Genomic DNA, 15,410 nt, shown 5'->3' on the forward strand with positions numbered 1-15,410 from the left:
AAATTCATGAATTCAAATTAATATTTAAATAAAAAGAATTTATCACGACCAGTGAATGCCAACAATACAACTTATTTTTTGGGGGAAAAAGGTAAATAAAGGAAAAGCATCAAATATGTATCATGTCTTTTTTTTTTTTTTTTTTTTTTTTGCGGTACGCGGGCCTCTCACTGTTGTGGCCTCTCCCATTGCGGAGCACAGGCTCTGGACGCACAGGTTCAGCGGCCATGGCTCATGGGCCCAGCCGCTCCATGGCATGTGGGATCCTCCCAGACCGGGGCACAAACCCGTGTCCCCTGCATCGGCAGGTGGACTCTCAACCACTGTGCCACCAAGGAAGCCCCATATCATGTCTTTTTTACATAAACCATACCCACCGAGTAACCAAACAGCAGATGAGGGGAAGTTCTCTTTTCAGACAAGTATCCTAGTTTATACAAGAAGAAATATAGAATTATAGTATCAGTGTTTCACAATCCCTAATGACCAAGTGCATCAAAACTCTAAGCATTAACTGCTACCAAAATCCCGAAGAAAACAGGTATTTTGTGCCTCCTGATCAGGAAGACCACAAGACGGTCTGAAGCAGTCTTGCCAAAAAGAAAGAAAATTCTGATCAACGTTCTGTATTCAACTATCAGTTTATAAGAGGAATGTTAGAATTCCACTGTACAGTTGCAATCAACAAAATCCAGGCTGTGTGAAACCCTTCAGCAGTGCTTCTCAAACTATGTGATGGATCAGTTTATTTTTCACCCCCTAATTTCCAATCTATCACAGACTAATACTTGTAAATATATTTAAAAAAACAAAAAATGCAAAAACATGCAAGCCCAATTTTTAAAATTATTAGATTCAACAAACAGACAAAGTCTCTGTCAAACGGCGATAAGGTTTCTAAACACTTTCAACTTCTGTACTAGTACCAGACAGTTCGTGGACTGGCACTAGATCCAAAGACCTCATTTTGAGTAGCATGGCTTTGCAGAACTGAATATCTCGTTTCTTCATTAAATAAATTACCAGAAGAGAGTCTATATATTAAAAATAGTTTAAAAGACCTACCAAGCCAGCAACAATGTATGGATTTTATTTTGATCTTGATGCAAACATAGTAAAAGAAAACAAAAATCATTTATGAGAGAGTAGAAAATCTGAACTGGATTTTTATTTTTTATTTATTTATTTTGGCTGCACTGGGTCTTTGTTGCTGGGTGCGGGCTTTCTCTAGTTGTGGCGTGACGAGCAGGGGCTACTCTTCGTTGCGGTGCACAGGCTTCTCATTTGTTGTGGCTTCACTTGCTGCAGAGCATGGGCTCTAGGCACATGGGCATCAGTAGTTGTGGCACACGGGCTCAGTAGTTGTAGCGCAAGGGCTTAGTTGCTCCGCAGCATGTGGGATCTTCCCAGACCACTGGTTGAACCCGTGTACCCTGCATTGGCAGGCAGATTTTAACAACTGCACCACCAGGAAAGTCCCTGGATTTTTATCTAAATAAGGAATATTTTTAATGATATTACTGGTTATTTTAAGAAGAATCCTTATCTTTTAGAAATACATAATGAAACATTTATGGGTAAAATGACATGCTGAGATTTACTTTAAAATAATATGAGAAGTGACGGGGCTTCCCTGGTGGTGCAGTGGTTGAGAGTCCGCCTGCCGATGCAGGGGACACAGGTTCGTGCCCAGTCCGGGAAGATCCCACATGCCGTGGAGCGGCTAGGCCCGTGAGCCATGGCCGCTGAGCCTGTGCATCCGGAGCCTGTGCTCCGCAACGGTAGAGGCCACAACAGTGAGGGGCCCGTGTACCACAAAAAACAAAAAAGAACAAAAAAAATGAGAAGTGAAAAAAGTAAATATATAAATTGATAACTGCACTGATAATTACTCAAACTAGATAATTAGTATATATAAATTACCCTATTCTTTTTCAAATGCTTGATACTTTCTACAATCAAACAATAAAATATTAAAATAAAAATTTAACGTTTTAAAACCTGACTCTCAACACATTTTTTTTCTTTTTAAAGAATTCAGAAGGAGCAGTTTTGGAGAGGCAAACTTCCACAGCATTCTATGCCAGAAAGGGTAAAAGAATCTAAATACCTTTATGGAGGTGTAGAACACAACCTTTTCTTGCTTTGGTGTCTAGATAATGACAGAAACTATGCTGAAATGATAAAAGCTGCAATCCAATTATATACCTTAACCAACTAATAAGCAGAAACTGCTATGTAAATGACATTCCATATGTGTAGTGTGAATAAAGGGAGGTAGGTATTTCAAGGTTTTCTGGAAAAGTCTAGAACACTTCTAAGATTATATGCAAAAAAGGTATGTTTATTTAAAAAAACGAAACAAAACAAACCTAAAAATCTTTTGTATTTGGAGTCCTAATTCCCAGTCTGAAGTGCAAGCAGCAGCAGAGAGGAACATTATTTACTACATACAGTGAACCATCAACATCTGTCACTAGGGTAAAACACACAAATCACCTCTACTATACTTTTATGCTTTAAGCAGTTCCTTTTATTTTAATTTAGAATCCCAATGTCCAGATAACTAATTTGAAGGAAGTAAGAGTTTCACATTTAAATTCTTAAGATTAAGGAGTTCCCAGGTGGTCTAGTGGTTAGGACTCGGTGCTTTCACTGCCGTGGTTTGGGTTCAATCCCTGGCTGGGGAACTGAGATCCCACAAGCCACGTGGTGTGGCCAAAAATAAAAAAATAAATAAAAATAAATTCTTAAGATTAAACACCAAGGTTGATCCAGGCAAGATTAAAGAAGTTCCTAACTTCTCTGGTTTTAAAAGCTTCAGAAGCAGCCCCAGGAAAAGATTCTTTAAGAGTCTTATTTACTCTACTGGTGTTTCTTTTTTTTTTGGGGGGGGGGGCGGGCTGCACTGCACAGCTTGTGGGATCTCAGTTCCCAGATAAGGGATTGAACCCGGGCCTTGGCAGTGAAAGTGCCAAATCCTAACCACCAGACCATCATGGAACTTCCCTACTCTGCCACCTTAACTTGCCAGCTCCTTATACTCCAACCTTTTAATAGCTCTTCTCCCTCTTAGTACCTCATTCACCTATATGGTTTTAATTACAACAGACTCTTGGCATTCACAAGCCATCCCTCTCCCCACCCCATTCCTTACTCTGTGGCGTGTAGTATTTTATCATTTTGCTCAGGCTGTGGCTAAGTGTGAACTGAGTGTGCAGTGAGTTTGGTGAGCAACAACAAAAAGATGTTGTGTTCTTCACTCCACTCTTGCTGACTGTGAGCTAACTCTTGTGCTGTGATGGGAGTAAGAGATCTAAAAAAGTAGTTGTTTTTTGTTTCCCTCCATTCACCCTCTATTGTTAATTGGTGCATTCTAATCTAAAGAGATAAAGAATCAGATACTAAAAATTCTCAGTCAGTAGACTTATGTCTGAAGCATGGCCTCATCTAAAACTTTACAGTACAGGGCTGTGTCCAGCACCTAACAATCCAGTGAATTATTTTTTTGTACCTTTACAACTCCCCACAAACATATTAAATAATAATTCAAGTGGTTTAAAAAGCAATTCTTGTGGTCTACAGAAAGTAAAGGCTACTTTGTCTTTGTAGTTTCAAGTTAATATTAAATGACTTGCTAGGAGCTACCTTAAATGGGTCCTGGCAAAAATAGCAGATGTTACCAGATGCAGAAAAAATGTCTTTCTAAGCCATTAAAAAAGTCAAGCAAGGTTTTACTCAAACCTACCTGAGCCAAACATGCTGTAATTGAATTTTACCCAGAAAAATTGAGAGTTTTAAGAAATCTTTGACCTGTACCATTTGAAGCAAAGTCAAACACTGTCACGCCTATGATTTCCAGTAACACAAGAAGAATCACCAAACATCCCAAGTCTCAGTGGTTGTAGAGAAGCCTGTCTGCAGAGGCCAGCAAGTCTTTAATAAATCAGCCACAAACACAACATGGTATTTTAAATATACAGTAGGAACATTTATTTTAACACTTCTAAAAGATATTTCTCCATGCCTGATGATTTGATATAAAAATCAAACCCATCATACTTTCCCCTTCAGTCTCTACATCAAGGGCAATCAAAATTTGTACAACATGAATATTTGCTTCTGAAACAAAAATTACAAATTAAGTGATAACAAAAATACACAAATCAACTGGACCCTAAACGAATTTCTAATGAATTTTTTCCCCTTTCCCCCAATCACCTAGAGCTTCTTTCTTCAGCCTCATTCTGCTCCTTTTCCTTTCTTTGCTTGGCCATGAACTTCTGTTAAAAGCAATTCATAATATAAAATATGTATTAGATGTTGCTTTGCTGTGTTACAAATGTATCTAATATATTTCACTGTATTTATAATTTAAAGAGCTTGATCCTACAGAATAAAGATTAGAAACACAGTGCCTTACATTAACATTCCTTCCTTCCATTTGTGAATCATCTGATATTTATGATATACTTATGCATTATCTTGATGCTTGGGGACTCAGTGGTCAAGAAGATAGATAAGGCCCCTTACCTCATGGAGCTGCCATTCTAGTAGGGGAAGAGAAACAATAAAAGAATAAACAAGATAATTTAGGGGGTGGTGGTAAGTATTATAAAGGAAAGAAAGACTGTAAAGCAAATGAGATTGACTGCTTTTTGGGTTGGGAGGAGTGTTCTACTTTAGCTAGGTCTTTCTTTGTCAAAGGCCTTTCAGGGGAGCTGTTACTTGAGTTGAGACCTAAAAGATGAGGAAGAACCAGCTATACAAGGGGGGCTGGGAGAGGGCAAAGGAACAGCAATATAAAGGTGCAAAGGCAGCAAAGGGGCCTTTCATGTACAAACAACAAGAGAGCCAAAAAAGCTGAAACACAGTGAGCAATAACAGCGAGGTCAGAGAAGTAGGAAAAAAATCAGATCATGTAGGGCCTTACAGACCCACAATAAGAAGTTTGCATATTATTCCAAGTGTAATATGAAGCCAGTGGAAGATTTCAAGTGGAAAAGTGACATGTTAAGAGCATAGGTAGCACAGCACAATGTTTAAGGGCATAAGCTTAGAATAAAACAAAGGTAGGTTCAAATCCTAAATCTGCCACTAACTAGCTATGTGATCTTGGGGATTAGGTACTCTTTAATCCTGTTTCCTCATCTTCAAAATTGGAACTGATAGCATCTACCTCATAAAATTGATTGGGGGACTGAATAAGCTTCCAGCAAATAACAGCTCAATGAATGTTAGATGAGTGTCTGTGCCACAAATTCAATACAGAGGATATATAAAGCAACTCTCAAACATTCAGGAGGAATCAGAACCACTGTTTCAATTATGGCTAATGATGATTCTCTAGAGTTCTAATCTAAATGTGTCCCAAAGCCATGTACAACTAAAAACAGGGGTGGTAGTAGTGAGGAAATGGATTAAATAAAGTTAAGTGGATTCTTTGGCTAGACAAGTCTGAAACTTTAACATGTTATGTGTCCATGACTCTGCAAGAGGGCATCAGAATATACAGTTTCCCACACTTTAATGGAGTGTCACATGGGACTAGTGATATACAAAATCTACTCTGGCAAACGCTGCCAGAGGAAAAAGAATAAAAACTAGGAGTTACTGGCAAGATACAGTGAAGGACATGAATAGTACTTTGAACTTAAGAGGAATAAACAAACCTTAAAAAGTTCTTCCAAAAGGAAAGAATGTACATTTTGTGTGGACACTTCAGTAGTTTGACTATAATACCACCACCTGAAGATTTGATGAGTTAAAAATAAGAAATATCTACCTCTGTATTTTGCTTATGACGTGTACTCCTGCAGTGATTTGTCATTGCTTTTTCACCTGAGTAGAAGAGGGAACAAATTGGACAGAAGAATCCAGCCTTCGGTACAAGAAAGTCTAAATCTAGAGGACAGGAAGAGAGAGGGGGAAGAGGAAGGAAAAAAATTAACGATAATTTATCTAGAGCTGTGTTAATTTATCTGAACATGATAAACATACTAAGCACAGTATACATTTATGTACAAACATAATACACACTGTTATATATCTAGGGATCAAGAGCAATTAAGCCTCTAATCACAAAACAGAAGTCTTTATTTTTAAACAAATTCTGTAATATTCCAGAACCTCCAGGAATGGCAGGGAATTCCTTCAGAATAGCAGTTCACTGGAAAAGAATCTGGTAGTCTTTGAAATAAACCTCTTAGGAATCCACTGTTAAAATAAAACAGGGAGAAGAGGCAAAATGATAGTCAACTGTCTGCGTGAGGAATACAATGGGTAAACAAATAAGGTGCCCCTTAGCTCATCTGAGCTGGCCATGAACAAAGTTTGCTAGCTAAGCTTTTCCATCATGTCCTACTCAACTGGAATTTCTGCCTGGGCAAGTATAACTCAATTCTTACCAGAGCAACAAAGAGAGTACATATCCCAGACTTCACGAGTGCAATAAAAATATCTTTGTCAGGTAAAAACACAGCTTAATAAACTGTTCTCAGAAATGCCAGTGTGCAAAGCTTGCTAATTTCCACTCTAATCATCTAAGCAAGGTCATTGCATTACTCATCTAAACAACAGAACACTTATTACGGTTCTGAATTTTTATTTCACATGGATAAGGAAAAAATGTCATTTTTACTTTACCTTCAGGGACATCAGGTGCCACTGATTTCCCCAAAGAGTCCTCAATCTTCTGGCGTTTTCTTTCTGGTTCTGAATCCATTAATCCAGATTCTTCATCGACTAAAGTCATTAAATTTTTCAAGGAAAAAAAAAGTTATTCAAAATAGATTTATAGATTTTATACTAAGTGATGTTATCTGAAGCTGACATCAGATAATCTCTGCCTTCAAAGATTAATCTATGAAAAAAAAGATTAATTTATGGATCATCTCTCTAAGTAAACCTTTCTTGGTTAATCCCACCCGACTATTCTTCCAAGAGTCTTTATATAAGGAATAAATGGGTAAATCTGTTCAACCTTATTAAATAGATTCAAGGATATGGGACTAAAGTTTAGCAGCATATTTTATTTACACATTGTTCAGGAAAAATTTTAAAGGTAATGGAAGAACTTCAAGTTCTATATTACTGGCAAGAGTTAACGTGTATATGAAAAAGTGCTGGGGTGGGAGAAGAGTGTGGATCGAGGAGAAAAGGACACGAGCAGAGAATAATTCTGCGGTCCTGTATTGAAACCCTTCCAACCAAGAAAAACAAAGCCTAAACTGATGGACTAAGACCCTTGTTAGACTGAATCACAAGTGAAACTACAAACATTCAAACTCAGCAAAGTGAATTAACATGTAAGAAGCACTCAATGTTATCAGCAAAATGCCTAACAGGATCTCGGGGGAAGACAAAAACAAAAACTGGTTCCAAGCAATTCTGGTTACCCTCAGCAGCTGAAATACCTAACTGTTGTAAAGCACTGGACAAATCTCCCTCACATACATATCATTCATTTAGCTTTTATCTCGTGTGAGACAGGCAGGTCAAATCATTATTATCCCTATTTCTTCACAGATGGAGAAAAAAAACCCAAAAGAGGTAAGAAACTGATTATGTCCAAGGATGCATAGCCAGTAAGTGACAGAGACTTGTGATTTCAAGTTCAGTGCTCTCCCCATGTAACTGGGCTACTCTTTCCCTAATCTGAGGGGATGGTTAGAAACTATGAAATCGTTATTTACTGTTCTCTTACTCCTTGCATTCTACCAGTCATCAAGTCCCAAAGAGTCGATTAAAAAGGCTGTCTCGCTTTTCTTGACTTGATGCTTAAAACAGCCTCCAGTGTCTTGCTACAACCCTCAACAGAGTAATACTTTCTCAAACACATTTGCTGCTACCACGCCAAAGGCACCTTTATCTAATAACAACAACAACAATAATACATATTATATATAATTACATAATTAAGAGATTAAAACAAATATTTTAAGTTTAAAATTATTTAAAAAATGACTTTTTCTTAAGCTAGGTTCTTTCATCAAATATATTGTCTATTAATGAAAATAAATGGTTACAAAAGCAGTAAAGAAATGATTCTTTTTCTGTTCTTCTGTTGAGATGAGGCAGTTCTAAGCAAGCTGGTAGCTGAAGTTGCCCTATCACAACAGAAATCCCGAGGGGGGAAAGCCCTCATGAAATTATGCTAGAAGCATTTGTCAGTTAGTAAAACCATTGACTATGGCTTGGTATCAAGGAGAGGTTAATGGAGAACAATAAACAAAGGAGGAGTACCCACTTAGCCAAGGGAGAGAGCATCAAGAAAGAGTACATAATCAACAGTAACAAATGATGCAGAGAAGTCAAATAAGACTAAATTAAGAAGAAAAAAACTTAATCCAGTATGACAACAAGCAGAAGGGTTTTAGGTTTTTATTACACCTGGTTAGGAAATGGGAAAGGAAGGAGGCCTAAATAAACTGTGGAGCAGCACTGAGGACCCAGCTGAGAGCTAGGTCAATGAGATTCCACTGAATCACAGGTGGTAGTTTTTCCTTAGAGAACATAGGATACAAAAGCAGGAGGGCAATGAGGGTGCTGTTTTCAAGAATGGTACTAGGGATTTAGGATTTTGCTATGAATATATGGACACAATGACAAATACTTGTTAAGTAACTGCAGTATTCTAGACACTGTTCCCTATTTCTTTCAACATAAACTGTATTAATGTTATTAAGACATCTTATTTAATTCATGGCTGCCTGCTTGGCAGCATCCACAAAGCAAGGGACCTGGTACACAAATTAAAGCTAGTTAATAAATAATTTTTACTTGATGCTGCAACATGGTCAGAATAACCTTTCACAGATCATTTCCACGAAAATTTGTCACATTCTAATAGGATCACATATTATTCTCTATTATCCCATTCCATTATGTTCCATTATCTCTATAATTGCAAAGATAAAAATCTTTATCCAGATCTAATCATTAATGGGCTGCCTTCCCTCACTCCCTCAACTCCCATCCCTGCTCTGTTGACTCTTTTTCAACTTTTCTTCTTAGACAGTAGATCTTTGGAACTTTAACCACCTCCTCATATTGTGTTACTCTCCCCCACTTCTATCGATCCTGCTTTACCTTCACTAATTTGGAAGGCCTCTTCATCTTTTGCTGGTTCTGCCGTAACAGCTTTTTCTGATGGTGGCGTTTTCCCAATTCTAACTCTCTTGGCTGGCACTTTAGCTTTAAAGAGAAAGTCTAATTTATTGCTACAGTAACAGTGTTTAAATTGCTTTTAACTCTGAATAACAACTTTAACACCTTTTTTGCAAACAAGATAGATATTACTCAAATTTGGGAAGGACACCTATTTCTAATATAAAATAGAAGAATTCTGTTTTTAAAAATTCAGCACTAGTCTAAGCATTCTCCTTTTATTTTCCCACTTATCCTGATCAAAACTCCACCTTCCCACCTGCTTTTCTCAAGGAGCCTACACACATTTTTCTATTTTGTTCAAGACTGTGGGACCTTGCTAGTATTTTTTATTCTTAGTTTGGTTAAATCTTTCAAGATTTTTGTATTTGAAATTATTTTGATCTCCCTAAAGTACTGAAAGTGAGCTGACCTATTATTCTATACCATCAAAATATTACTTAAAAGTGAAATGGTACCTTCACAAATTTTCCCAAATCCTAAGTCTAAGCAAAAACTAGGAGGCAGGCTGGTATAAACAGCCTTCTACTTATCAAAAGCTGTATTTTCTCAAAAATACAAACATATCATTTTCATTCCAATTCTAATCTGGGTATTTTAGTTTGCTTTCTGGCTTTGTTATCTTTTCTTGAGATACAGTAACTTGGGGTAGGGTCTGAACTAAGAGAAATTTGTGAAACTTGAACATATTTCTTTGGAAAGTATCACTTGGCCATAACTATCTGTTGGCTTCTTATGTCAATACACAGTGAAATTATTGGTAATGCTGTAACATATATTTAAAAAAATTTTTAATGTAGTCCCCTCATAAAACAAAAGCTACCACTTCTGAATATCTACCTGCTAAGTGTCTTTCAATCATGGTTTTCAGATCTTCTTCCATAACATTCTCATTTACTGGACCCACTTGGGACAAAGCTTCAAGTTTTGTCTTCTTTGTGTCCATAGCTCTCTTTTTTCTATCCCCTCTTTTATCGGTGGGATGGTCATGTTTGCTTTGTGTTAATTCAACTTTTAAATCATTGTCTCCATCTTCCTCCTCTCCAACTTCATCAACAGTAACAAAATTAAGCTCTTCTTTAAGGTTGTTAAAATCTGCCAGAGAGTCTTCATCCTCTTCAGTTACTTCATCTAATGTCACTAAATGCAGATCACTGCTGTCATCCTGTATTTCATCTACAGTAACTAAAGCAGAAGGGTCTTCAGGCATATGAGAAGAAATGAACCCAATGGAATCCCTTCCAGTATTTTCCTCATCTCCTTTAGTATTTAAAGCAGCAAAACTTATGTCTGCTGACTCATTTAAAGGTAGCTCTTCCACTTCTCCAATTTCATCCACAGTTACCAAGCGTTCCTGTTTGAGAAGATCTTGTTCTTCAGCCACTGACAGTACAGTAACATCTTTAGGTTCGCTGTGGGAAATGCAATCATCTTGATCAATTAACTCATCTAATGTAAGAAGTGAATTTGAATTTTTTACCATTTCTTCCATATTTATTTCTTCTTCATCAATTACTTCATCCACAGTGACTAGAGCTTGTGCTATATGTGCAGCTGCATCTTCTTCTTCCCCAATCTCATCCAATGTTACAAAAGATAATTCTCCCTCAACAACACGAGAAGCAGAGACTTTCCCCTTCTTCTTCTTCAAGTTAAGTTCAGAGGAAGGGGTATTTTTGAGAGCTTCTTTCCTTTTTCCCTTCAGTGGATTCTGCTTGGCTTGAAAAGGATTCACTTCTTCTATAACTTCATCCACAGTAACAAATTCATCCAAATTAAATGGAAATAAGGGTTCCTGTTGGAAAGGTAAAAAAACTCACAGAATTGTGAACAACTACTGATAACTGGCTAGATTCCATACAGTCTCAATAAATGTGCATGACATATCTATCATTTGTGAGAATTTCAGTATAGAGATGTTTCCAAAAGCTGAAATTAGTTATTTTTCAAAGCCCCACAAACAAATCCAAAGAGTGAACAATGCCAAAGGTAAAATCCTAACAATATCAATCTAATTCCACCTTTACTTAATTTCAGTAAGATTACAATTATTTCCTAAATGATGTGCGAATTGGAAATATGATGTACAAAAATACTACATTAAGAGCATTTATCAAACAATTAATATAATATAAAGAATTTACTATTCCATACGTTAAATGATATCTAGCAAGTGTTTTGGAGACTTCATGGACTACTAAAAGCACCTCAAATGCAACTAGAAAGTTAATAGCTAACTAGATTGTTCCATCAATCCATTTATATACATATTTTAAGATGTGTAATACTAAGATACAGGCACATTTTGCTTTATTGCACTTTGCTTTATTGTACTTTGCAGATACTACTTTTTACAAATTGAAGATTTGTGGAAACCCTGTGATAAGTCTAATGGCGCCATTTTTCCAACAGCACTTGCTAACTTCATGTCTCTGTGTCACATTTCAGTAATTCTCACAATATGCAAACTTCTTCATTATTATTATATTTGTTATGGTGATCTCTGGTCAGTGACCTTTGATGTTACTACTGCAAAAAGATTATGATTCACTGAAGACTCAGAAGATGGTTAGCATTTTTTAGCAATAAGGTACTTAATTAAGATATGCACATTTTTTAAAAGACACAATGCTACTGTACACTTAATAGAGTACAGTATAGTATAAACATAACTTTTACATGTACTGGGAAACCAAAAAATACGTGTGACTCACTTTTATTGAGATATTTACTTTACTATTCTGGTCTGGAACAGAACTTGTAGTATCTCTGAGGTATGCCTATATAAGATTTATATTTTGAGAAAGTTATATGGAAAATTTATTACTAAGACTTAATGACAAATATGACTGCACTTGAAAAAAAAACAGTATCTGTAATTTGAAAAATGGTGCCAATTACTAAAGAAAATAAATTCCTGGCAGGCCTCCTACACATTTAGTACACTATCAATGGTCAATTACTAGTAAATATAATAATGGCATTACAATACATACCCAGTAAATTTAGGGCAGGAGGGGGAATCTGTAAGCAACTGTACTATCAATTTATTAAGCCATGGAAGAACCATAATCCTTACTTCTGCTTCTTAAACTACTAACATTTCTCCTTGCCCTAATAAAACAGACCCAAATTTATGCCCTACCAGGGGAAAAAAGTAAAATAACTGAAAAAATATTCTGTGAATAACAGAAATCTAAAATACCAAACAGCCAAATATATTGTAACATGTTTATTTGGCAGCAGAAGTCAGTACCAAGAAAGTAAATCTTAAAGCCCGTCTAGTTAGGATAAATTGAGCCATACCAAAAGGATAACAAAATGGAGAGGACTCAAGTCAAATGTCAACCTCCTTTACATAGATGATTTTATTCTGTGTTACAACCCATTCCTACTGATGTGAGACTGGACGTGTCTTCCTACTCTAATCCCCTTTCCATCCCTGTGTAACTTTTTGCCCCACACCAAGAACAAACTATTTAGCCTAGCTCAAGGTCGGAAAACGAACTGGTGGTGGGGTCAAAAATATACTATCTCATTCCTGTCCCTTGCTCTATATCAAACTAATTATTACAGGAGAGACACAAATTACAAGGTGGACGAACTCTTTCATGGAATGATGGAATAGATGGGTCTGTGTTAGTAGATTGTTTCTTACCTCTTTGGGTTTGGAACTTCTACCAGTGGTGCTTTTAGAAGTCTTAGTGTTCTGCCCAGTCAAAGTCTGAAATATTAAATAAGAAATACAGAAAAACAGAATTTACAACTAGGTTATTAATGTTCTTTAAAACACAAAAAGAATTCAAACAGCAAATATTACCCAAACACATTCAATTATACAAATATTTAACAGGTATACCAAGCTAAGTCAACAATCATTTAACAGTATAGGCATCATCTCCATAAGTTGTAGTTAAATTCAGTTTTACTGTCTAAGTTGGGCCATCAGTAAGCTGATAAAGGGAGCTTCAATTTAAAAGAGAAAATTGTTTCCCACTTCAGGAGCAGAGTGCTAAATCACCTCAGGAGATTCAATGCAGAATTTTTTTTTTTTTAAATACAAAGTTTTATTTCTGACCACACTTTATCCAAATAATGCTTTCACACCTGTTAATAAATTATACACTTAAGCTTATTATTCTAAGTGTCTACTGGCTTAAATCAATGGAGTCATTTAAGAAAGGAAAAAGGGAGCTTGGGGGCAAAGGGAGTGAGGAGATGAAAGCATAAAACAAGATTACATCTCCTACTCCTTAGCTACAACAGAGATAATCACTTCATAGATTCTCTGAACATTCTTCCTACCCTCCTCACCTTATTGTTGCTGTCATCCCGTTTCATGGCAGAAGGTTTAGCCTCTGTTTCCTGAGACTGTTTTGTAATATCCCTGTAATCCAGTTTAGAATCTTTGCCTTGCAGGGCTGAGATCCTTCCACTGCCTCCTCTGGTGACACTGCTCTGAGTGGGTTTCAATTTACTGCTGTTTTCAGCCAAGCCTGATCTGGCACTTGTAGGTTTAAGGAGACCCAATTCCTTGGCTGAAAGTTTCTTTTCAGCATTTATTTGATCTCTGAGTACAGATTTTAGAAAACTTTTCTGGTTTTCAGATTTTGAAGCTGTAGCTTTTGCCTTTAGAGAAGAGACCATACCAGCCTTGATGCTTGATTTACTGCTAGATGCATTTGATGCAGGCAGCATACTAATTTTACTAGTTTCATCAGACTTATTGGCCTGAACCACTCCTTTATTTGGGCATGCCTTGGTCACTGAGTTTTCTGCAGGCTTTTCTTTCATTGCAGCCACAATCTTTTCCAACTTCTCTGCAACCATCTTATCATCATTCTTTTCAGCCTTCTCTATTCGTATTTGCAGATCCATTCTGGTTTCCTTGGTATTTAATTCATTCTCCTCCTTTTCATCCATATTACTTTTTGCAGAAATTCCCTTTGTGCTCACTGCCTGCTCATCCCCAGTGGAAATTCCAGGTACTAAGGCCACAACACAAGTAGCTGGTACTATTTCTGAAACAGTTTCATGTTTGTCTACTTCAGCTACAGCTTCTATCATAGACTGTGTAATCTTAGAAAAGAAATCTTCTGCTTCAGATGGAGAGTCTTCTAGAATTCCTTTGATGTTCCTTTCTTCTATAAATGCACTATCAGATGATGATAATTCTGTTTCAGGGTTAATAATTTCTGCCTCTTCCTTCTCAAAGTCACTGGCATACACCTGCTGATTTAAAACAGACTGCTCTCCATTTTCAGTGAATAAGTCAATACTGGCTGGAGTGGATGCTACAAGAGGAATTTCCACTTTGACCTCCTCTCCCTGAGTTTCAACTTCAAATGTTTCAATAGCAAAGTCAGAGACACATAGTGCTTTTTCTGGTTCTTCCTCACAAGGCTCTTCCTGTTGTATAAAAGTTTCTATTTGAATGCTGGGAATAGATTCTTCTTCAACTTCACTAGGTTTAACAGAGGGACTATCAGCTGCTCTTTGCACCTCACTTTCATCAACTGGACGGTTTTTCAAGTCAGGGCTAAAAGTATTTAAAAACAAAAAGAACACAAACAAAAACACAAACAAAAATCAAACTATGATGAGAATTCAAGCATCATAAATAGTCCTGTCGATGCTAATTGTTAAGACTTCCTGATACAAGAGCAATAAGCATTGGGAAATCCAGTCAATCAGCATTATAATGGTTAAGAAGTTTTGATGTAAATATACAAATAACATAAAATTTTAAAAAGATCCTCCATTGCACTAAAGATTTCTTTTTAGTTCAAAGGAAATTATGGCAATATTATGACCACTGATACAATCATTTTACTCATATAAGTTATAATCTTTTTTTTTTCCTTCTGTGTCAAGTTGCCCCTGAGACCAGAAGGCTGAATGTGAATTTGAGACATCTCAAATTATTATTAGGTCCTATCTCCCCAACAGTGGTAACTGAAATAATAAAATATGTTTATGGTTCGTGAAACTAATGATCCATGCATTAAAATTTACAATTTTATAAGTGAGCCTTACCTAAAAGGAACAGAAACTGATAGGCCACAGTTATCTTAACCACGTCACCTCTTTCTTTTGGATGTGAAACAGATTTGTTTTCAATTTCCCAAGAACTGTATTTATTAGTAATACTTAAAAGAAAACTTTCTTTGGAAATGTCTTTTAACTACTCTGTTGGAGATTTAAAGTTAGAGGCAAAGCTGATACCATCACCTTAACATAAA

The 15,410-nt window shown here is 36.5% G+C and overlaps 1 protein-coding gene across 4 annotated transcripts in view; it reads right to left on the reverse strand.

Annotated features, from left to right (window-relative positions):
* Positions 1 to 3,967: 3,967 nt before the first annotated feature.
* Positions 3,968 to 15,410, reverse strand: part of ZNF638 (zinc finger protein 638) — a 72,537-nt gene continuing 61,094 nt past the window's right edge. For 2 of the 4 annotated variants that reach the window (XM_060168478.1, XM_060168475.1), the window contains 7 exons: positions 13,483 to 14,707; positions 12,827 to 12,892; positions 10,009 to 10,963; positions 9,091 to 9,195; positions 6,646 to 6,744; positions 5,786 to 5,904; positions 3,968 to 4,283 (listed from right to left, as the gene is read on the reverse strand). In XM_060168478.1, the coding sequence (XP_060024461.1) occupies positions 4,218 to 4,283; positions 5,786 to 5,904; positions 6,646 to 6,744; positions 9,091 to 9,195; positions 10,009 to 10,963; positions 12,827 to 12,892; positions 13,483 to 14,707 (2,635 nt within the window). In that variant the 3' untranslated portion in view covers positions 3,968 to 4,217. Of the gene's footprint in view, positions 4,551 to 5,785; positions 5,905 to 6,645; positions 6,745 to 9,090; positions 9,196 to 10,008; positions 10,964 to 12,826; positions 12,893 to 13,482; positions 14,708 to 15,410 lie in introns of all 4 variants that reach the window. The other 2 variants (XM_060168476.1, XM_060168477.1) reach the window with 2 other exon arrangements.

Source organism: Lagenorhynchus albirostris, chromosome 13 (genome assembly GCF_949774975.1).
Source record: "Lagenorhynchus albirostris chromosome 13, mLagAlb1.1, whole genome shotgun sequence".
NCBI classification, from domain to species: Eukaryota; Metazoa; Chordata; class Mammalia; order Artiodactyla; family Delphinidae; genus Lagenorhynchus; species Lagenorhynchus albirostris.